Source organism: Corythoichthys intestinalis, chromosome 3 (genome assembly GCF_030265065.1).
Source record: "Corythoichthys intestinalis isolate RoL2023-P3 chromosome 3, ASM3026506v1, whole genome shotgun sequence".
In the NCBI taxonomy this organism is placed as follows: domain Eukaryota; kingdom Metazoa; phylum Chordata; class Actinopteri; order Syngnathiformes; family Syngnathidae; genus Corythoichthys; species Corythoichthys intestinalis.
Genome location: NC_080397.1, coordinates 9,008,449 through 9,033,080, shown reverse-complemented (window position 1 = coordinate 9,033,080; position 24,632 = coordinate 9,008,449). Strand labels below are relative to the sequence as shown.

Below are 24,632 nucleotides of genomic sequence, written 5' to 3'. Positions count from 1 at the left end.
TCTCCATTTTTCTCCGAGTAGTGGCGAGCAGCGGCCTGGTTCCCTGGTCGTTCCCATGGTGACATGCCTATCAATGCCAGGCATGTGCAAACACTGCAGCCTGAACTAACAGTTTAGACTCTTCCTGCTTGCTTGTCTCTCTTTGAGCCTCCACAAGTCCGTGTGCTGGTTCTCTGTTAAAAACTCCACTCTTGCCAGTGTCAGTGGAGACAAAGAGCACACTGGCAGGTCTCTATTTGAGTTGGCCGCGCTCCACCGACTGATTGAAAAAAAACATTTTGGAGTAAAGGACTCCATCTTGGACTAACGTAACACAAGACAAAACCATGGCGTCGAGCCACGCTTGTCCGTAGAAGATGGCAAAACATTACGAAGAACCATGAAATTGTCCAAACAATACCCATAGTGAATGTCGTGGCTTCCCACGGTGATTTACTGTACAACAGACAGCAAAGACGCAAGCTAATAATGGACATAGATGGACACTGACATCGGTGTATTGACCAATCAGAACATAGGAAAATGTGCTCGGAATGACTTGTGAAAAGCTAACAGTCTTCAAATAGAGCTGTGTGAAACATTCCTTAGCAGTGGCAGCAATTCCATTCATGTCTTTAACTGATCAACACAAATCCACAAATTGAGACAGAACCAGCGCTGAAGTGAAAACAGACCAAGGGAGATTATCAGCCTAACATACTTTAAAGCTGGCCCATTGTGTAGATAGTTGCCACAGAACTTTGGAGATCATGAGGTTAAATCCAAATCTTGACCCAGAGTGACTAAAAAAACTGCAGACCACTGGAGGATCAACTTTTCTGACTAAAGTCGTACTAACACATCAGCTGCAGAGGGTTTTCTCAGGGTCATCAAATGGTTCCGCATTGCCTAAGTGGATTTTTTGGGGGGGATTTTGGATTTTTTGTTAGTAGGGGTGTAAAGATACATGGATCTGGATCAATACATCGATCAAAGGCCCTTGTATTGGATAGAATCGAATCGTGGAAGACTTTGGAATATCTGAAAATATTATGTTGTTGTCCACAGAATCGTAAGGGGAGGGGCCGTGACCCTGGGGCGGCCTCCATGTAGCATTTCCTATCGCCTGCAGGACTATCACACATCTGATGGGATTCAAGCATGACTGGTTGCAATTAGACACATTCAAGTAGAGAAGCTATCGGTGCCAGGATTAGCGATCAGGCAGCATAGAATAGGATGTCAACATATCTATTTACAAGTGATTCACATAATACTGGGTTCTACACCTCACATTGCTGATTTGTGTAAAGCTATTTGTTGTACCAAAGGGGCTGCCACATTGGCTAACAGACTTGCATCACTTTTGACATATTTACGTAAAAGAAATGCTAACCGTCTTTTTTTTTTTTTTTTTTTTTTTTTTTTTGCTTTTAACCAAGAATCGAGACTGTTTTACGTCCATATCTATAAAGAATTCAGGGATTTAAGCATTTCTTCACAAGAATTTCAAATGTAAAAAAAAAGCTCTTTGTGGTGACGAGGCGGCGCCAAAGTGACTTAAAGACAAGCAGCACATTCGACATATTTACGTAAAATAAATGTTAACTGCCCATTATTTGTATTTTTGTTGCTTTTAACCAAGAATTGACTTTTTTTTACATCCATATCTATGAAGACTTCAGGTATTTAAGCACTTATTCACAAGAATTTCAATGTAAAAAGCTCTTTGTGGTGACAAGGTGGCGCCACAATGACTTTAAGACTAGCAGTACATTCGACATATTTACGTAAAATAAATGCTAACTGCCCGTTTTTTTTGTTTTTGTTTTTTTTGCTTTTAACCAAGAATCCAGACTGTTTTACGTTCATATCTATAAAGAATTCAGGGATTTAAGGATTTATTCACAAGAATTTTCAACGCAAAAAGCTCATTGTCTGTGTTTCCACTCAGTCAGCTTTGACGGAGATAGGCCCCCTATTAATCGGCCCCGTGTCCCATCAATATCATTATGAAGCCTATGATACAGTCTTGATGAGCTTGAATTGACTGCAGTTACGACGCCGGAATTTGTTGTACTAAGGGGGCCGCCACATTGGCTAACAGACTTGCATCACTTTTGACATATTTACGCAAAATAAATGCTAACTGCCCGGTCTTTGCTCTTTTACAAAGAATCAAGACTGTTTTACGTCCATATGTATTTGGAATTCAGGGATTTAAGCATTTATTCACAAGAATTTTCAACGTAAAAATCTCTTTGTGGTGACAAGGCGGCGCCACAATGAGCCTAGCAGCACATTCAACATATTTACGTAAAATAAATGCTAACTGCACGTTCTTTTTTTTTACTTCTAACTAAGAATCGAGACTGCTTTACGTCCATATCTATAAAGAATTCAGGGATTTAAGCATTTAGTCACAAGAATTTTCAACATAAAAAGCTCATTGTGTTTCCACTCAGTCAGCTTTGACGGAGATAGGCCCCCTATTAATCGGCCCGTGTCCCATCAATATCATTATGAAGCCTATGATACAGTCTTGATGAGCTTGAATTGGCTGCAGTTACGACGCCGGAAACACTCCCACAACCGGTTCTGTAACAAAACACGATTTGACCAACATTGTGACAGCCGATGCCGAGCATAAATGACGAAATGTCCGGGTTATAAAATCGCACCAGCAGCGCTCCCCACACAAAGAGCGCCAGTGGGCAACACAGGACAAGTCTGTGAAAGCGTCCAAACCGTGTCATTCTCGGGGCTTCTCTACATGCATGAAAGCAATGACGCGAGTAAATTCCGCATCACCTTACACGGGAATTTACCGGGATATGTTTGTGAAAGGCACTTAGAACACTTAAGAGGGAGCATATTCTTCCTATTCTAGGTTCACTTCCCCTGCACTCCAGATTTTATTTTAATATTGCCTATATTGTAATGATGTATCAAGGAGGGCCATGGCTATGATATGCTAACATAACTTCCCAATTTGGACTGCTTGAACTTCAGCTGAGGTCTCGCTGTTTAATTCATTAGCTGCTGTGTGGCACAGGCGCGCTGCGAGTAGGATATTTTGGCTGTCATACTTTGCGGAGAAGCTAGAGATGAGAGTGTGTAGTGGATCTGATAGACAGACAAGATGCCACAGTGGGGCCAAGAGCCAACATTGCTATTTCACGTCCATCATACCCACTTGGAATATTCATTTCTTAAGCGATATTATGCAACTGTCACATTTGAAAAAGTTATTTAATGAATCAAAGTGTAGAAAACACAGTTTTAAGCCCATGGTAAATACTCTTCTATGCTTTACATTATTTTCCTTTAAGAGTAGAAAGTGTAAACAAACAAAAGCGAATTTCACCTCTATACTAAGTGAAGCACATTCCTGACCTATACACATGGCAGGAAGCTCTGTACATTGGCTTCGACCCAGCCACAGAGTGTGTTTGGACAAAGATTCTCTCTCTGCTTCCTGGAATCTCTTTGCTTGCAAAGAGCAGAGCAGCTGATCTGGGAGGGGACGCGTACACCGGGAGGCTAACGCAAGGCACTGGAAAGACATTGTGGTACTTGGAGAACAAAAGAGCGGCTAACAGCTGGTTCTCATATCAGACTTGGGTAGTGATGATAGTCCATAGTCCAGGCTCACTCATTTTGTTATTTTGAGTTGTGTGTGACCAGATATCAAATTACACCCACTCTAGCTGCACCATGTCAAACTCATTTTATTTAAGGTAGGAACCCGCATCGTTTGGAAGGATTGTTGACTGCAGCTGTAGCCCCATTTCCTCTGTTTATCTATATGACACAGGCAAGAGGTCAGTTCGTCAGTGTTGTTTTAATGTCAATCACTGACATTGACAGCAATGGACATCCCTTGCTTGCTGTCAATGGCACTGAAACATGATTGCTTACCCTCTTATACTGTAATTGGGAATGTCAGCACATGCTGTATCTTACGCAGTTGAAAGAGCCTTTGATTCACTCAAAATGAAGTTCAGCTGTTTCATAGAATTTTCACACTGGAACTGCTTTCTGCACACTACAGCGAACGATGGAATTAGTCACAACTCTTACAAAACAATGACAATGGCTTTTCGAAATGCAACTTGATGACTAAAAAGAACGATCTGACACATTTCCTTCCTACATGGTTTTTTCAACTTGTGACAGTCGATCAGGAGGGGGGAGGAAAATGCTCAACAATTGTTTTTTATTTCACTAGATTTACTTATACATTGGTATGAAAAAGTATCTGAACCTTTTGGAATTTCTCACATTTCTGCATAAAATTACCATCAAATGTGATTTAATCTTTCAAAATCACACAGATGAAAAAAACGTGTCTGCTTTAACTAAAACCACCCATACATTTATAGGTTTTCATATTTTAATGAGGATAGTATGCAAACAATGACAGAAGGGAGAAAAATAAGTAAGTGAACCATCACATTTAATATTTTGTGGCCCCCCTTTTGACAGAAATAAGCTTCCTGTAGCTGCAGATCAGTCTGACACATCGATCAGGACTAATCTTGGCCCATTCTTCTCTACAAAACTGCTGTATTTTCGACAGATTCCTAGGATGTCTGACATGCATTGCTGTCTATAGGTCATGCCACAGCATCTCGATGGGGTTCTGGACATGTATTTTGTTCTCGGAAAACATTCGGAAGTTGATTTACTTCTGTGTTTAGGATCATTGTCTTGATGCAGCCTCAATCATCTGATTAGCTTCAACTGTCTGACAAATGGCCTCAGGTTTTTCTGCAAAACATCCTGATAAACTTTGGAATTCATTCTTCCGTTAATGACAAGTTGTACAGGCCCTGAGGCAGCAAAACGGCCCCAAATCATGGTGCTCCCTCCACCATGCTTCACAGTAGGGATGAGGTGTTGATGTTGGTGAGCTGTTCCATTTTTCCTCCACACTTGATGTTGTGTGTTACACCCATATAATTCAACTATGCGAATATAAACGAGCAACAATGTTTTATTTTCTAGACAGCAGTTGCTTCCTCTTTGGAGTCCTCCCATGAACACCATTATTGGCCATAGTTTTACATGTAGTTGATGTGTGCACAGAAATATTGGACTGTGCCAGTGATTTCTGTAAGTCTTTAGCAGACACTCTGGGGTTCTTTTTGACCTCTCTAAATATTCTGCGCTGTACTCTTGGCCTCATCTTTGGTGGACGGCCACTCCTTGGTAGAGAAGCAATAGTTGTACATTTGTAGACAGCTTCTCTGACCGTCGATTGATGAACATCCAGACCTTTAGAGATGGTTTCGTATCCTTCCCCAGCTTTATACAAATCAACAATCTTTGATCGCAGGTCTTCAGACAGCTCTTTTGACCGCGCCATGATGCACATAAGACAATGCTTCTCATCTAGACAATTCTTAACAGGTGTGTTTTTTATAGTGGACAGGGCAGCTTTAAACCACTCATCAGTGATTGGGCACACACCTGACTTAAATTGTTTGGTAAAAACCGGTTTCAATTGCTTTTGAAGCCCCCTAAGGGACTTATTTTCCCCCTTCTGTCATTGTTTGCATACTATTCTCATTAAAATATGAAAACCTATAAATGTTTGGGTGATTTTAGTTAAAGCAGACAATTTTTTCATCTGTGTGATTTTGACAAAGATCAGATCACATTTGATGGTGATTTTATGCAGAAATGTGGGAAATTCCAAAAGGTCCAGATACTTTTTCATACCACTGCATATCCTGAACAGTGTTTGTTATCACAGAATTTTTAACACAGTTGCATTCATGGATCAATCATTCTGTGTACCAACCTCACTAAAATCAAGTCATTGCAATTACACAAATTAGAGGGACCTTTAACACCTATCATAAATAATCTGGTCATGTATTGTATAACGGCGGCACGGTGGCTGAGTGGTTAGCACGTCTGCCTCACAGTTCTGAGATCAAGGGTTCAATCCCGGGCTTCGGCCTTCCTGTGTGGAGTTTGCATGTTCTCCCCGTGCCTGCGTGGGTTTCCTCCGGGAACTCCGGTTTCCTCCCACATCCCAAAAACATGCATGGTAGGCTGATTGAACACTCTAAATTGTCCGTAGGTGTGAGTGTGTGCGTGAATGGTTGTGTGTCTCCCTGTGCCCTGCGATTGGCTGGCAACCAATTCAGGGTGTCCCCTGCCTACTGCCCGAAGTTAGCTGGGATAGGCTCCAGCACCTCCGTGACCCTCGTGAGGAATAAGCGGCATGGAAAATGAATGAATGTATTGTATAACAACAAAATGAGACCACTTATGATTACAGGCATTTTGTGAAAATAGTTATACCCACGCACACAGACTGTGGGTACATTTACTTGGGCACTTTTATTCAGATTAAAAACCTGACCGAAATAAAAATGCTTCATGTACACACCCCATTCGGAAATTCTAACCCGATCTAACCCATTCCGATGAACATTCTATTCCGAACGAGAGGGGTGGTTCATGCCGATTCCTACTGACATTCAAATGCAGGAACACGCAAGTCCAAATATTTTTAGTGTCCATGAAAACTGCATCCGATCATATTTTAATCCAAATACTGATCTGATTAAGAACATTTCGTCCATGTAAGTTTACCCACTGATAAACTCTTTATAATTTGAAATGGCCCACTTGCTCAGGTGGCGTAAAAAGCTCAAAGAGCCACTGGTTCAAACATAATTATCAGTTTTACATTTGCCATCATTTTAACAGGATCGGTTAAGGTGTTAAAACACCTTGAAATTGAGTCCAAAGCTAAAGCTTCAGCATCTTGTTACAGATCATTAAAATATCTTCAAAAAGACTTTTCACGGAATAACGAGGTAGAAGAAAAACTTTTACGAGCGATTGCACGTAGCCCTGAAAGTGGCGCACAGTCATTTTGCCATGATAAAGCAGAGGCACTGTTGCTGCGTGGGGTTGATGCTGCTTTACGAGGTCTGCAGTAAAGCGTAGAGCAGATTTAATTTGAACAAGCTGTGGGAAGTGGCTTGTACATCCCAGATACCTAATATATAGCTATGAAAACTTGGCTTTTACATGAAAAGAAACGTTCATGCAGCTTTTTAATTCCATAATTTGGCCAGTGTATGAAAATGTTTGATTGTTGTCAAAGTTGACTTCACTCAAGAGCTCCACATGGTTTCACTGACAATGGTCTGTTGGCTCGAGGACATTTTGCTGGCTGTTTTTCAAAATGTCAAGCTCTTTACTGCTCTCGTTTTCAAAACATTCTGTACCCCATGTAGCACAAAAATAACAATGTGCTACAACTGCTCGCGCTGCTAGACTGACTGCTGGAGAGTAATATGTCTATTGAAACGATTAATTTTTTTAAAAAAATTTTTCAAATAAGAATGTCTTCTAATAATGATAATGTATTGTATGAATGAATGAATGATGTACTGTAAGTTAACTTATTCACTGCCATTAACTGTGATAAACGTCTAATCCATTTTGACTGGGAGAGGCCAACAGTGATTGTTCCCCCTCAGTCAAAATGGTTTAGATGTTTATTGCCATCATTGCACTAAAACATGATCATTCAGTTCAAAAAAAAAATTTAAAAAGCCATTTTTCTTATCTTTTCATATCGTTAGATCTCTATATTTTCATGATTTCTTTTTTCTAATTTGGTTTTCTATTCATTTCAATCCATTTTTTTTAACCAGGACCAGGGTTCATTTTTGTACACGAGTCAATGGCTTCTTCCATGAAACATTAGCAATAAGAATTTTTTTTTTTTTTTTTTTTGGGGGGGAGGGGGGGTGAAGAATCTTTTCTTTTTTTCCCCATCTTCTCTAAGATATATTTTCCAAACGTATTTTTTGGGGGTTATATTTCTTGCCAATAATGTTCCAAAGGGGTTTGTGTATGAATATGAAATTTCTTGACCTGGATGCAATCAATGTTGCGCAAATCATACACTGCTTGCACATACGGTACTCAGCATACAACAAAATCTATGCAGCGCACAAAATTGTAAAATTAAAAAATAATTTAACAGAAATGTATTGTTGTGTAACTAGGACTACTGTCGACGCCGTAGTGATGTGTCAGCGCGACACTCCTATTGGTGCGTTTCATACAGCAACGAGACGCTCCCATTGGTGGGGTACTACAACACGATTGTATATAGTTTTGAGGTGCATGACTTTCATATGAAGCAACGGGGATTTCCCCCATTTTGAAACATTTTCTCCGATGATAATGGCAATTTAAACTGATTGGTGTTAAAGGGCAGGTGAAGATTTCAATTCATGAGCGTTTTACTCTGTGAAATTGTATTGAATGCATCATTCACTGTCTCAAAACTCACATTACAAAAACATTTTTTGAATTGACCGCGTAGTTTTGTGTTACTGCCATTGGCAACACCTTAGCAAAGAGGGACGCGCCTTGCAGCTGGCTGCTATCTGACGACGTCAATTCCCGAAGACTTCGCCAGTACTCTAATACGAAAGTATTGCACCACGCTATCCTCGCCATATATTGCAAACATTTTCTGGGCATTTCCTCACGAGATTCATCATGCCATCTCGATTTGTAGTGATAAAATGCTCACACGAAGGCTTGAGACTTTTTGAGTGGCCCAAAATAACTTCTTCTGCAAGGATTTAGACATCTTTTGTAAGAGTCAAGCGGAAGAACTTCTCCCGGGCTCCTCGATTGAATCTTTGTTTTCAACAATTCAGCGACGACAGCTTTGAAAGCTTAGGAGCATACAACCTCGGTTTTTCGACATAAGTAGACCCTTACTGGCTTTTGTAATTCTAAAATTTGATGCAATTCTGTTGATATAGGAAGGCAAAACTAACTGCCTGTTTGGTGAAGTGCGACCTGTTTTCTTTTCATTTTGTTGCTTGCCTGTCATTAGACAGCTGACAGGTTGTCTATTCATGTCAATTTGATACATTACTTGATCGAAACTGTTTTTTTGTTGTTTTTGCTTGCCTGTCATTAGACAGCTGACGGGTTGTCTAATCATGTCAATTTGATACATTTACTACGAGATCTATATAACTACTCGTCTGTTTTTGTAATTACTGATAATCATATCACAGAATCATTGGGGAAAGAAAGGTTCAGATAGAAATCACGATGCTAGACATAGGCCTACCACTCTTCCTTTCGTAAAGTGTCGAGCTGCAAACGGGCGTCATCATCAACGTCTGCTGTGCCGAGTAAATCGTCGTCATCTGACGCCTCAGGTTCAAACATGTAGGGATTAATTGTAGATAATCTTTCCTGGGAGCCTTTGCCATCGTTAGCGTCACGAAAGAGCGGTCCTAAATGTTCACTTTCGGCGGAAATATCACTGATATCGTTGCTGCTGCTATGCTCGCTGTGGATAGTTTTCTGTTGAGTTTGGGAATTTATGTCACACTTCTGGGTTTGGGATTGCAGTATTGACGGAGAGCTAAAAAACAACGCAAATTATCCTCGAAGTTACACGTTTGAAATAACATGGTTATTTCAACGAACTCGTTTAAAGTTTATATTTGTAAAATTATACCAAAATCCGAAAAGCTCTTTACCTGCCCTTTAAGACAAATGTTTATGTTTTGCATTCCTGGATGGTTAAAAGATTGTTAACACATTGTATTTATTGTTTATGTTAAAATAATTTTTTCATTTTGTTCAAATATCCAGACATTTATTCTCTAAGTTTTCAAAATGTTTCTTGCAGTTGTAGTAGATTTTTTAAAACAAAGTATTGGATCAACGGTGTATCACCTGAACCAATACACAAGAAAGTATATGTCAATAGATTTATTTTGCATTGATCATTTAGCCTATCAATTAATTAGGTTTATATTTGTGAGAAACGTGGCCCTGACCCCCTTTCACCGAATCTGTTTGGTTTTATTAATGCCCCTTCCCCAGCAAAAAGTGTACATGGAGGTTATGCTGTTATACTGTCCCTACCAATGTTGAGACCAAACCTACGCCCTTGCATTGAGGTGTCCCTTTTGTTCAGTGAGTTGGCAACCATAGCTGCAAATGAATTAAGTGCAGTGAGCCTGAAAAGAAAAGAAAACTATAAAAGCAAAGGGGAACCCCAACTATTCTAAAATATTTACAAAGAAGCTTACACTAAATTCTATGCAAATTCTAAAACACAAAGAAAATACTATGTGTGAGGTGGACAAGAAAGCAGGAATTTAATACCTTCAGGCTGAATTTTTTTGAAAGCTTCTTTCAATATTGCCACGTACAATTCAGTCGACACTAACGCGCTTACAAGTTAGTGTATACAGACATAAAACAGGATGTGCAATCACGGAAAATAAAATGACTGGTTGAAGGGTTGAAGATGGCACCGCATGACTTGACCAAAGATTTAATCAGAGGTGGAAGAAAGCTCAACTGGGTTTAGATCGTACCTGGAGAATGTATTGCGGGCGTAGTGCATGATACTGTCAAAATCGTAGATTTCACCCAAAGAATCCACTTCCCCGGGTTCCATTTTTAAAAAGTTGTACTCTTGTCCTGTGAATGGGCAAAAACACTTTATTGTAATGTGCATTTTCTGCCAACACTATCTTAATTACTGTCCTTGTAGCTTGCTATTTAGCTACATGATAAAAAATTCCCCTCAACTAATCAGCTAAACGTTACATCTACCTGGCTGAATGTTGTCCCTGATGATGCTGACATGTTCGTCTCGATCGGGCCGTGTGTGTTCGTGCCAAAACCCGATCACGTGACCCAGCTCATGCACCACAATGCCAAATTTGTCACAGTTCTTCCCGATGGAAATAGCTTGGGGGCCTCCTCCACGGCGGCCCACGTAAGAGCAGCACCTGCCAATCAAGAGACAGACACAGACGAAGTGTCAACAGGATAATAAGATTGTAATAGAAAAAAAGAGAATTGAGGTTCTGGATCTGTAATGTATGACCCTAATAACCTCTCCTCTACTTGATATGGAAGCCATATGAGGATAGTCGACCTATAGAGCAGTGGCATTCACTATTTCATCGGTCTGCCGCTGCAAATGCGGCAAGCACAGCGCTTCCTCTCAGTGTGACATTAAAAGGTTCGGTGAGGATGCACACATCGCGGCCCTGCGAGCCAGACGCCGCTCTCTAATTACCACAAGCCCAGCCAGGCTCTCCTGAGACACGCCTTGAACTTTGCAAAGGACAGAGGGGGTTCTGCTCAATATGCGTCAGAGTCAGGCATTCCCGCTGCTAACCGCTGCCGCCCGCGTGGATAATGCCATCCCTGTTGCGCCCGGGGTCAGTTACCAGTCTAAATTTGGATAGCAACAGTTGACAGGGAAAAGTTTGCTCTAATGAACCAAGTTACCTTTCCGTTTACTGATGTACACAGCATCAGCATATATGATCATATATATGGTAGTTTAGCGGCTCATTCGTGCACTGTGAGTAGCCACAGCAAAAGTCATTAGCTGCTATCATGAATTGGCGAAGAAGTCAATTTGCGTTTATCATCACTTTGCACAAATACCATAATTTTCGGACTACAAGTCGCTACTTCCCCCACACTGCTTAGAACCCTGCGGCTTAGAGGCCAGTCTGGCTTATACATGAACAAGTAGCTTTCTTGTCAAATTTCATGGGTGCGACTGTATATCACGATTGTCATGTGCCTCCATCCCAATGAGAAACATATGCCATATTGGCTCAAAACACACTGTGTGTATGCAGTGAAAAAAATAAATAAGATCTTGTTATCGGACAGTACACATTGGTCAACTGTTAACAGTTAATAGGCATTTATTGGGTTAGCCAAACATCAAAACAATTAAATGATGCACGTTTCTAAAATCTCTCGTCTTGTGCAACTTGGAAACCGTTTGTCACGCTACTCATAGGCACTTGGCAGTACTTGGCAGAGTTTTTTCTTGAATTGGTGTAGTAAGACAGTATTAAACCTGTGCAATTATGCAATTATGTGCCATGTATATATCAATGGCCCTTTAAGCACATAGAGGTCCAAAAATAGGAAGTAGTCGGTAAAGACCCTACTCACATGACGTCACAACCACGCCCCCGCGCCATATTATCCGTCAACTCGTCACTGTTGATGCATTACCGCTACGTAAATTCCTCCTATTATGGCGTGTTTTTCTGCTCGTTAACATTAATAATCAAAATGGTGAAGGCGTGTGTGGCGGTCGGTTGCAATAACAGAGAAGATAGACGGAGAGACTTGAAGTTCTATCGGATTCTGAGAGACCCGGAGAGGAGAGCGAGATGGGCTGCTGCAATTCGACGAGAAAACTGGGCTCCAAACGATTACCACAGATTATGTAGTAGTCATTTTATATCTGGTAAGATGCATTTAATATATATTTAGAGGGTTTTGGGCTGACAACCACAATTAAGATCATTGCTAGGCTAATCGCCGACAACATACACTCAGACGTTGTGAACGAACTACCTGAAAATATATAATTATAAGGGGATTATAAGACAGTTGTCATACAATTAATTTACAATTTCACTATTGAGGTCAAAAGCCAAAAAATAAATTCAACTAGGGACAATCTGGAGTAGTGCTATCGCACTTCATATTTATAACATATTACAGTGCCTTGCAAAAGTATTCGGCCCCCTTGAATCTTGCAACCTTTCACCACATTTCAGGCTTCAAACATAAAGATAGGAAATTTAATTTTTTTGTCAAGAATCAACAACAAGTGGGACACAATCGTGAAGTGGAACAACATTTATTGGATAATTTAACAAATAAAAAACTGAAAAGTGGGGCGTGCAATATTATTCGGCCCCTTTACTTTCAGTGCAGCAAACTCACTCCAGAAGTTCAGTGAGGATCTCTGAATGATCCAATGTTGTCCTAAATGACCGATGATGATAAATAGAATCCACCTGTGTGTAATCAAGTCTCCGTATAAATGCACCTGCTCTGTGATAGTCTCAGGGTTCTGTTTAAAGTGCAGAGAGCATTATGAAAACCAAGGAACACACCAGGCAGGTCCGAGATACTGTTGTGGAGAAGTTTAAAGCCGGATTTGGATACAAAAAGATTTCCCAAGCTTTAAACATCTCAAGGAGCACTGTGAAAGCCATCATACTGAAATGGAAGGAGCATCAAACCACTGCAAATCTACCAAGACCCGGCCGTCCTTCCAAACTTTCTTCTCAAACAAGGAGAAAACTGATCAGAGATGCAGCCAAGAGGCCCATGATCACTCTGGATGAACTGCAGAGATCTACAGCTGAGGTGGGAGAGTCTGTCCATAGGACAACAATCAGTCGTACACTGCACAAATCTGGCCTTTATGGAAGAGTGGCAAGAAGAAAGCCATTTCTCAAAGATATCCATAAAAAGTCTCGTTTAAAGTTTGCCACAAGCCACCTGGGAGACACACCAAACATGTGGAAGAAGGTGCTCTGGTCAAATGAAACCAAAATTGAACTTTTTGGCCACAATGCAAAACGATATGTTTGGCGTAAAAGCAACACAGCTCATCACCCTGAACACACCATCCCCACTGTCAAACATGGTGGTGGCAGCATCATGGTTTGGGCCTGCTTTTCTTCAGCAGGGAAAGGGAAGATGATTAAAATTGACGGGAAGATGGATGCAGCCAAATACAGGAACATTCTGGAAGAAAACCTGTTGGTATCTGCACAAGACCTGAGACTGGGATGGAGATTTATCTTCCAACAGGACAATGATCCAAAACATAAAGCCAAATCTACAATGGAATGGTTCAAAAATAAACGTATCCAGGTGTTAGAATGGCCAAGTCAAAGTCCAGACCTGAATTCAATCGAGAATCTGTGGAAAGAGCTGAAGACTGCTGTTCACAAACACTCTCCATCCAACCTCACTGAGCTCGAGCTGTTTTGCAAGGAAGAATGGGCAAGAATGTCAGTCTCTCGATGTGCAAAACTGATAGAAACATACCCCCAGGGGTCGCGTTAACCGAATATTTTCCGTCGTTGACCGATTTTTTCAAACGGTGACGGAAAAAACTGAAGTCCATCCGTCATTTTGACAGGTTGCAATTCACACCCCAGACCACAGGGTGGCGAGTGGGCATATTAATTAGCTATTGTCTCTCTTGATGCATGACGTCGTTGGCTTTACTCTGAAAAATGTCAAGGCAACTGAGTGTCCGAAGTTTCTTCAAAAAGCCCCAAAACGACGATGGTGTTGATAAAAGAGGTGAAAAAACGGACTGCACAAGCGGGCACGCAATTCAAGTCCATGCGCACCAGGAGGAAGACTGCGTTCAGGCCACAGCAGGTGAACTATTGATTTCATTGTTCCATACCTACCTGGGCCACAGTCAGCTGTTTTTGTCACTGCGGATAAAAAGTTACATATTCATCTGCTTGATGTGTGATGGCACGGTGTGGATTCTCTGTTAAGCTTGTTCGGACAGAATATTAATTTGAATGAAAACTAAATACTAGTGATGGGACGAAATGGGCCGAGGTTCCTTAGCTTGTGTCAAGTAATGGGAGGGGTGTTTCCACAAAGCTTGTAGCGAGGCGCGCGTCATTTCGGCAGAACCCGGAATTGATGTCGTGAGAAGCCTCGCCGGCCGGCTGAATCTGATAAACGCTTCGGAAGTGATCCGACGTTCGGCGCGCATTGCAAACACAGTAGGCTACAGACTGCGGTATACATTGGTTGCAAAACGCAATGGCGATCGCCTGTTATCTCACATTTTGTGCATTTCAGGCTCCTGTAGGCTACTTGTTACATGATCTGTGTGCAACAGTGCAATCTTTTTTCGAGCCTTGTCCTTTGCTTGTGATGGAAACTGCACAAAAAAAGTGACCCTCCCCTGTATGGGAACATTTTCATTTGATTGCTTTCAATAAGGTAAGGGAAAAGAACTACATTAATATAAATGTGAGTGTATGTACCTATCTGAACCAAACATCAACAGAATGAACAATCCATTAGTGTACTGGGAGGCACAAAAGAATACCTACCCAAATTTATATAAACTGGCACTCACATTTATCTGCACCCCAGCTTCATCTGTGCCTTGTGAAAGAATATTTTCTAAAGCTGGTGAAATATTGTCCAAAAAAAGAAACCGTTTAAAGCCAGCCACTGTGGGGAAAGCTATTATTTCTCAACAAAAATGAATAACAAATTATCCTTAGCACTTGTTGTATTTTGTTCACATACTAAATTACTAACATAAGCACATTCATATCTTTGTCATAATCAAATAACCATTGAATTCTTAACAATGTTGACCACTTGGGCTTGTAATGTAGACCACTTGATGGCGCCATAGAGTAAATGAAATACAATGAAGCTTTGCTACATGTGCAAACCGATTGGCTGCGAAGCTTCATTGCTTCATGAGGCTTCATTTGGCCATCACTACTAAATACTGTTGAAGCAGTATGCAATGTTAAGAGTCTTGTTAGCTCGAATTGCTGTGTCCAACCGCTGTAGCTCTGCTGCTCTCTGTGAACTCTATTCACACCGGAACGCGCGCGGCTCTTAAATGTCTCTGTCATGTGACTGTGTCGTAGCCGGTAACGCGCTCGGCCAAGTGGATACAATTACGGAAGGTGAATTATGCCAAACAAAGGGTCACCACGATGTCATTATCATCATTTAAAAAATTTAAGTGACTGGTAAAAATAGATTATGACCGGATTTTTATGACCCTGTCAGTCAAAATGACAGACAACGAAAAAGTCTAGCGCAACCTCTGCATACCCCAAGCGACTTGCAGCTGTAATTGGAGCAAAAGGTGGCGCTACAAAGTATTAACGCAAGGGGGCCGAATAATATTGCACGCCCCACTTTTCAGTTTTTATTTGTTAAAAAAGTTTAAATTATCCAATAAATTTTGTTCCACTTCACGATTGTGTCCCACTTGTTGTTGATTCTTGACAAAAAATTAAAATTTTATATCTTTATGTTTGAAGCCTGAAATGTGGCGAAAGGTTCAAGGGGGCCAAATACTTTTGCAAGGCACTGTATATATGTATGTAATGAGAGTGCTATTGCTAAACCATATAAACATTAAAAGCCCTAGCTCCATTGACAAATGACATGAAATACATTAGACTTGACAGTGGATGTTAGCAAGAACAAGATTTTGAATTGAAAATTTCATAACTCACCTTCCCGAGCACAAGATAGATTCCTGCCGAATTTTTGTGGACGAGGACCTGTTTCACCCAACCAGCAACGAAGTATTATAAGCCTCCAAGCTCTTAAAGTTTTTCAAAATTTCGTGAGAATAGGCTGATTTTGTGTGGACAAGATAGTTGTAAATATCAGGGTAGCAGATGTCAGGCAGAGACGGCGAAGACAGCGGGTCGAAAAACATTGATTTAGGCATCAAATATGGATCTGGCGAATGGATAAACTGAAGCTTTTCCACATAACGCCTTTTATGCAACGCATCCAATGAGTTTATAGCGTCAGATAACACCGGGGCTTCCATGAATTGCTCTATAAATTGCACGACTAATTGATACCATTGAGAATAGGGCTAAAAAATGACGGACAATATGGCGGCTGGATACAGCGACACGTCATTTTGTGACGTAGGTGAGTAGGGTCTATAGGCACTTTTGTTTTAAAAGAGATGAAGTCCCTGTGTTACGCCATGTAATGTAATGTGATGCGGATTTACCCATGTCATGGCTTTCAGACATGAGGAGATGTACCGGGAATTACCCGGGATGAACACTTCCAAACTTGTGCCCTATTGGCGGCTCAGCACTCTGTTTGCGGGGGACAGAATTTTATAACCTTGTCATCAGCCTTCGCGCTGTGACTCGGGAATTAACCGGCTACATGCCGCATCCCGTTTGAGTCCTGGACATTATACTAGGATGCGACTAATAACTGTCTCAGTCAAGCCGGGATATTGATTTCAGACATATGGGCGTTTACGTTTAAATCCCGGGGCTTAACCGGAGTTCAGCATACGTCTGAAAGGGGATAGTGTCTCGTCCAGCCACCTCTAAGCATTGGTGGAAAGTACATTATCTTATTTTTGTTTTTACTTTATTTTATTAATATGATGTATATTACAGTGGTACCTCTACATAGAAAGTTAATTCGTTCCAGGACCTTGTTTGTAAGTCGAAATGGTCGTAAGTCGAGCAAAATTTTAGCCTCTTTTTGTTTAAAGGGTTGGGTAATTAGTGAAGTGAGCTTCCATTTTTTTTTCAACACGCCGTATTTAAAGCTTTTTGTGCCTCAAATTTTGGCCTGCAACAAAAACAAACCACCAACCAAGCGATATCCCGTAACTCGAAAAACCCATGAGTCAAGGTACCGCTGTAGTCCTAAAATAAAAGGCCAGGTCCAATAAGCTTGTGAATTGTCTCTTAGCAACAACAAACGTTCCCGTCGTGTTTAAAAGGGAAACGCCGAGTGGACACTGTGTACATCCATAAAATGGACTAAACAGGGCTGAGCAGAGGCAGCGGAAGTTTCCCTGCTGGATGCAGTGGTGTGCAACATGCATGACACAAGAGCTCAGTGACTGATGCACTGTGATGAAGAGATACAGGAAGCATTCCTGGCCACCGAATGAGCCGTCTCTCTGAGGACTGGTAGGAGTCTGAAATAACAGCTCACACAGAGACTGGAAACACAGGAACAATGGTGAAAAGGCTGCCGAGCAAGGAGCGGGGAAAAGCACATAGGCGTTAAATCATTAGCCGGAGCTGAGTTTTGCAGAGCCACGAACCCCACTGACTCACCCACATGGTCGGTAGGTGAAGACAATGTAGCTCTCCTCCTGTGTCCTCTCGATAAAGGTCACGCAGGTGTGCTTCTCCCAGTGCCGCATGGCTTGGCGGAATATAGCTCGCTGGCTGCCTGAATAGGACCAGATAGCGGGTGAGATCATGCAAGTTGGACACACAGATAAAAAATGCAGCATGTGTAGTCATTAATTCTTCAGCAGTTTGGCTAGATATAGTTATGTAAATTTAATTATTAATGAATGTACACAACATAGCTTCACATTTTAAATTCTAACTCTTTAAAGGGCATGTGGGTTTTTTTTGTTTGTTTTTTTAGTATAAGACCTGACGTCCACTTTGGTGAACATCACATCTTGGAACATGTCAGTCATTATTTTACATTTAGTAAACATATCTGTTCTAAATTCTAATAACATTTTTTTCAAATTATTAATTATTTTTTTATATAAGTATTTTTAAAAATGATGAATAAATACAGTCAGAAATTAATAAAATGTTAATAAACTACTAACTACAATTTCAGGAGAAATTACGATGGCGCGTTGCTGTGGTATATACAGATCTAAGACGTGCCCAGTTGATTTAGGGACGTTTCGGGGACATTTCCTGTTGATATCAGGTCACTTTCTGTTGATTTGGGGACATTTTAGGCACATGTCCTGTTGATATCAGGTCACGTTCCTATTTATTTGGGGATATTTCAGGGACACGTCCTGTTGCATGGCTGTCAATGGCATCGACTTACTTGGGTTAAATGTCAATGGGCTGTAATGGTAGGTTTTTGCTCAAAAATTGAAAATGAATGGGAAATTTGGACGTACATGGCCACCAATGGCATAGATGTGCATGGCAGTCAATGGCCTCGAATTACTTGAGCGCCAGTTAGATGTCAATGGGCTGTCATGGTAAATGGTCAAAAATCACAAGGACCTATGTTTTCCTGCCATTGAAAATGAATGGGAAATTTGGGCGTGAATTCTTGTCAATGGCATCCCATTAGAAATGAATGGGACAGTTCTTGGCGAATTTTGGGGGAACCGTAGGTTTTTGGCAAATTCTGTGTATATCTTTTATTTTACCGTTCTGGAATTTTTTATGTATAAATTATGCGATTTAGTTAAAAAATTGGAGGATTAGATACATTTTAATTTAAAAAAATTTTTTTTTTTTTTTTTTCAAAAAAAACCCGCGTCTATGGGTGAACGGAAAATTTGGGAGGGGTCATTAAAAAAATTCCCTGCGTCACGCAAAATTCCGTTCATTACGATATTTGAACGGTGCTGGTCGGTCAAACAGTTTGGGCTCTGCGGCGTGCCGAAGAAAACGCCATTCAAAATTTAAAAAAAAAAAAAAAAAAAAGGAATTTTACTATCTGGGCCTTTGCCTTGAAAAGCCTCATCTAAATATAAAATCTATCAAATTAAAATGAGTAAAAACTAAATACACTTTGGTTATGGTCTCCATTTAACATTCTAAAGTTGATTTATTTTTTTATTTTAATTCCATCATATTTAACTCATTGCCTACCACTGACAATGATAGACGACCAATCCGGGACTGGCTGTGATGATTCATCTTTCAGTGCCATTGACGACACGAGACGTCCAATCCATTTTGACTGGGAGGGGTGAATAAATTGGCCCCTCCCAGTAAAAATAAATTGGATGGCTCACGCACGGCGACCTGTACACACCGTCAATGGCAACAAATGAGTTAAGAGGCGCTAAAAATGAGGATTTGGACACTGCCTGCCTCTCTCACTCAAAATGGATTGGACATGTCCCACCGTCAATGGCAGCCACTGATTTCAATGAGTGCATTAGGAAGGGTTAAAGTAGATTTTCTATATAATAGAAAAATGACTCATAATACAAAAAATGGTACCACATGTTAAAGGTATGTTGGATTATTTTGGTAAGAAAGATTCACTTACCACTAAAATTACCACTGATGACATATGGAATAACGCCTTCAGGCCAAACACGCTCTGGTCTGGACGTGGCAGCCCGTTTCCTACGGCGAGAGACTTGTCTGTTTGGGCTATTTTGATTGCTTGAGCCTGAGAAAAATGTCAGATGAATTTGAACAGATTATTCCATTACAGAAACGTTCATAATATGATTGGAAAGAATGTTTAGAATTAATGAAGCCCAAAATCTGTATCTCTTGTGTTTGTATTAAAGGGGTACCAATTGATTGGTTGGCCGATTTCATAAATGTTGGGAATTCGGTGATCGGTCGATTATTTATTTAAAGTACAACCCATCGATCGTTCTTCATCGATTGTGTCTAGCTAGCCCTTGTGTTAGAGATCTGCCCACATTTTTACTAGCAGATCAAATTCATTCTGTGATTTAACGCATTCTAAAAATACTAAACCTTTGCAGTATACAGTTTTTGGGTCATTTTCATGTTTGGGTATGTGAAAAAGTACCATTTTGGCAGGCCTAAACTTGAAAACTGGTCAATTTTGATCCAAACAGAATACAAGGGATAGTCAGTCAACCACATTTGAGCACTTATGTGTGTTTGTTGGGTATTTTCATACTTTCTACCCCCAAAGTAATGTTTACAATTGTAACATCTGCCACTCTTTGCTACGTTAATGTAGGTATGACTGACATTTGTGTTGGCATTCCATAGTCGCAATGTTTTAATGGTGTTTGCGGCTGCTTGATAGCCTTATTACTCTTTCTTTCCTTTGTAAGTGAATTCAGTTGGATATTACCTGTTTCGTGAAAGTCCACATTTGGCTCAAATTCAACCAATTCCAGTATTAAAATAAAAAACCCTAAACCCAAAAACAAAACAAAACAAAAAAACAAAACCAACACTTCAATGCAGCCCACAACATGCACATACTTGTTAGGACATGCACTACTATAGTTTATAGAATTGTAAATCTCCCAGCAGTTGCTTAAACACCAGTTTTCTATTTGGAGCACTATTTACCTTCCAAAACCCAGCAATTACTGCTGCACATGGTTATCTGTAATAGTGTTTGTGGGTTTAAAACTGCAAAACCGACAGTAAATCACCGAAGAAACTAAAGCCTAGTTGCTATTTTTAATCTATCTCAAGTATTAATAGCACACATTACGACAGAGCAATTGTCTTGAAATTCCGTCTAGATTTGTGTTATTTTTACCTGAGTTTGTGCGGTTAACAGTCTGGACTGTTCTGCTGGCCAAATCTATGATTCTATCCACTTTAAATGATCTTAAATCCTCCTCATCCAGAGCTATGTCTCCCAGAAAGGCAGCTGAAACAGACAAAAAGGAAAAAAATGGCACAGGTCAGAGGACTCGAAAGTAGAAGTCCACATTGTGAAGCACCATACGCCTGAGGCTTTTCCTGCCGCTCAGACTGAGACCGAGTGGGCTGCATGGATGGCTTGTCAACATATAAAAATAGAAAAAAAACTTCATTGACTCCTTACTTAACGTAACACAGAAATAGAGACGTGAATGTTTGCAGGAAAGCCGTCTTGTCTGGGCTCCAAATTATAGGATTGAAAAGTAAGCATCATATTGCAGTTATGGGTGAGGGTGAACAGCTTCATGAAGTAAAATAAAATACTTTGGCTACAGCAAATGTGATTTGCCACACAATTACCGTATTTTGTGTACTGAAAGTCGCACCTGAGTATAAGTCGCACCAGCCATAAAATGCGCAATTAAGAGGAAAAAACATGTACAAGTCGCATAAGGGTATAAATCACATTTTTAGAGGGAAATTTATTTGATAAAATCCAACACCAAGAACAGACATGCAATTTAAAATGAACATAGAATACAGAACAGCCTGAATAAGTGTACGGTATGCTATTGCTAACGTTACATGACGCATAAACAATGAACTGAGAATGTGCACCGTATGTTAACGTAACATAGCTATTAAGAGTTATTCCGATAACTATTGCATAAAGAAGATGCTAACAAGTTTACCAAACCATCAGTGTCACTCCAAATCAGTAAATCCAATTAAACCTTCATCCTCAGTATAATTTTTAACCAACTCAGCCGATTCCGTTGGTAAAAAGTGTTTATAATAATTTCACACATAAGTCACTCCAGAGTATAAGTCGCACCCCTGGCCAAACTATGAAAAAAACAAACAAAAAAAACCGTGACTTACAGTATGGTACGAAAATAGAGTAATTTAGACAAGCTTGGACCTCTTTTACTAGACCACAAATTAAATTTGAGAACTCGGGGCAAGATGTGGCCCATAAAATCAATTTGCTTGTCCTGTGAACATAGATCATGTGCATTCATTCTATGTTTTGCTGATTTAATCAGAAAATATTTACAGTACTTAATTTTTTTTCTAAGTGCGTATGACGCCAAAAACCATGTTTATTTCATATTTCATAGGGTGTTTTATGCTCCTGAATGAAATGGACCGCTTCGATATGTGTGGAAGCGATCGTTTTATATATTCAATTTTTGAATCCCGCGCCATGAAAATAAGTGACTTCCGGGTTCAGTCTCGGGTTTAGGACGAATGCGAATGTGACGTCACCCGGGTCAGCATCTCACAATACAGCATTGCTTTATAGCATGCATATGGACTCCGAATTCAGCTGATTTTGCAGATTAATTTGTTTCTTTTTTGCATCACGCCAGCCAAACGGCTGCAGGCTTTTGTAGCTGCACCAGGGAGAGGCATATGAGGCTTTTTGGGTTTCCGTTCACCCCGAGATCGGTGGCTTGCATTTGCAAAAGCCCGACTAACTACGGTGGGATAAATATCGTTCGGGAGGTGCGACAGTAAAGCTGAAGTCGACAGTTTTGAACATTATGGAGTAATTTTGCCATGTCGTACTTAATAAATACATTTTTATTATTTCATATTCCATTTGGCATAAGACTGTTATTTGTCATGACGATATCATTTATTTAGCTACTGGGGAAAAATACTTCGATAAAAAGAATATCCATTAAAAATATTGGAGTAGAGAGACTGAAAGAATGACATTTTGCGGCTATCTTCGTCACATTTTCCTCATTCTGAATAATTCCCCCTCAATGAGCTGTATTCTAAATCAGATGAAACCATTTCCCTGCCGATGTCATCCTCCTGTTGGGGACCCTAGAGCCCTATAATGGCAGGCGTGGCTAAAAGGCGGATTAAAAGACTAATTTCTCATCATCTGCGCTTTGCCAAATTGTTGTATGTAGTCGAATCGTCTCAAAATATGATTTTAATTCACATAATAATGCTATTTAAGACTTTATTTATCCTGTCGTACGCACTTTAAGTACAATAGATAAATACATAATTAAACATTTTTTTAAAAAAATTTAAATAATTAACGTGTTTTTCGGATTATAAATCAAAGTTTTTTTTCCCCCACAGTTCTACTCCGGGTCGACCTATACTAATACAATAGATAACTATAACATTAAAATTAATGTGAAATTATATAATAATGTGTTCATAATTTCACATAATGTGTTAATAATTTCACATTTTTTTTAATGTTATAGTTATCTGAACAACTCTTAATAGCTATGCTACGTTAACATACCGAGCACGTGCTCAGCCAGTTGTTTTTGCGTTGTGTAACGTTAGAGATTAGAGATAAACAGATATGGGTTTTTCAAGGCCGATACCGATTATTGGTAGTTAGAGAGGCCGATAACCGGTTTTTGGAGCAAATATTCATTTGCAGTAAAAGTGTAAAAATTAAATAAATTTTTTTTTTTAAATAACGCAAACACTAATCTTCATTGAAATGCCTAAAGTATTTTACTGAATCACACAAATATAACAGTTCCAGAACGGCTTGAATTTCCTAGACTCATAAACACCCCTTATAAAGTTGAATAAAAGGTTAAATAAATAGCTCTTTGAACATTTTCCACACAAAATGCAATACAACAAAAATACAGGCTCAGCAGCACCTCTTGTAAAGTTACATAAAAAAATTGATAATAGCTCCCTGAATTTTTCCCTGAATTATCCGCCCTGATGACCTCATCTCAGTATCTTTGAGGAAGATACTAAACCCCACATTGCTCCTGGTGCTACGTCACCAGTAGGTAGATGAGGATATAGACAAGATTCCGAGGTACTTCCGCTCTACTTCCGCATTTCTGCTTGCGACTTCCATTTTACACGTTCTCTAAACAAAACAACAATGGAGCTGGAGTGGCATTACTCATCAAAATCCCTCAAAAAAAAAAAAAATTTGCAAATACTGCATCGATCTGGCATCATCACGACATGGGAGGACAACATGAGGAAATAGGAGTCGCCACATCCAAAATATTTTTTGGCAGTGGATGGAAACGCAAAGGGCATCCAGTGCCTGCACATCAACAAAGTTGATCATGTCCTAATGCATGAATACAGGAATTTTGTGTTCATGAATGCAGATGTGGAACCCAGACACTGCCCCCACAAAGCAATAAGAGATACAATTATGTTCAATTTGACTACAATTCTGTGTGTTGCGTCACAGCTGAGACATCATTTAGCTTTGCTAAATGTAGCTATACAGCGACAGAGAAATTGAAAACAAGCACTCATCTACTACAAGTCATAACGGTAAATGCAAGTGTTACACATTTTTTGTCCGTTTGCTTTTAGGCAAGGGAAGACAGCTTGATGTGCTTCACAACAACACTTATGTTGATGGACATATACCGAGACCACGTGCATTCTACCTTGCTGATGGAAGGCTCGATTTATGCTCCACCTTCGTTAATATTTTTCTAATAAATTTATAAATTGTTATTTATTGACCTGTTTTGCATATGCACTACTTGTTATAAATAAAGAAATTGAATCATGGTGTCCAGAAGTTTTGTTGCGATCAATATCTGCAATAAAAATAGAATTACATACGATTTGTGTTTATATGTACATGTGTGAGGAGCTCAAAGTACCATAACTATAATCTAAACAGGTGAAAAATAC

General features: G+C 40.0%; 1 protein-coding gene across 3 annotated transcripts in view; it reads right to left on the bottom strand.

Moving 5' to 3' along the window:
• bmp1a (bone morphogenetic protein 1a) overlaps positions 1-24,632 on the bottom strand; it is an 86,700-nt gene that overhangs the window by 35,081 nt on the left and 26,987 nt on the right. For 2 of the 3 annotated variants that reach the window (XM_057833032.1, XM_057833030.1), the window contains exons 2-6: positions 20,854-20,967; positions 19,639-19,764; positions 17,700-17,817; positions 10,624-10,802; positions 10,383-10,488 (exon numbers count right to left, since the gene is read on the bottom strand). In XM_057833032.1, coding sequence (XP_057689015.1) covers positions 10,383-10,488; positions 10,624-10,802; positions 17,700-17,817; positions 19,639-19,764; positions 20,854-20,967 — 643 coding nt within the window. The remainder of the gene's footprint in view (positions 1-10,382; positions 10,489-10,623; positions 10,803-17,699; positions 17,818-19,638; positions 19,765-20,853; positions 20,968-24,632) is intronic. The other variant, XM_057833033.1, reaches the window with a different exon arrangement.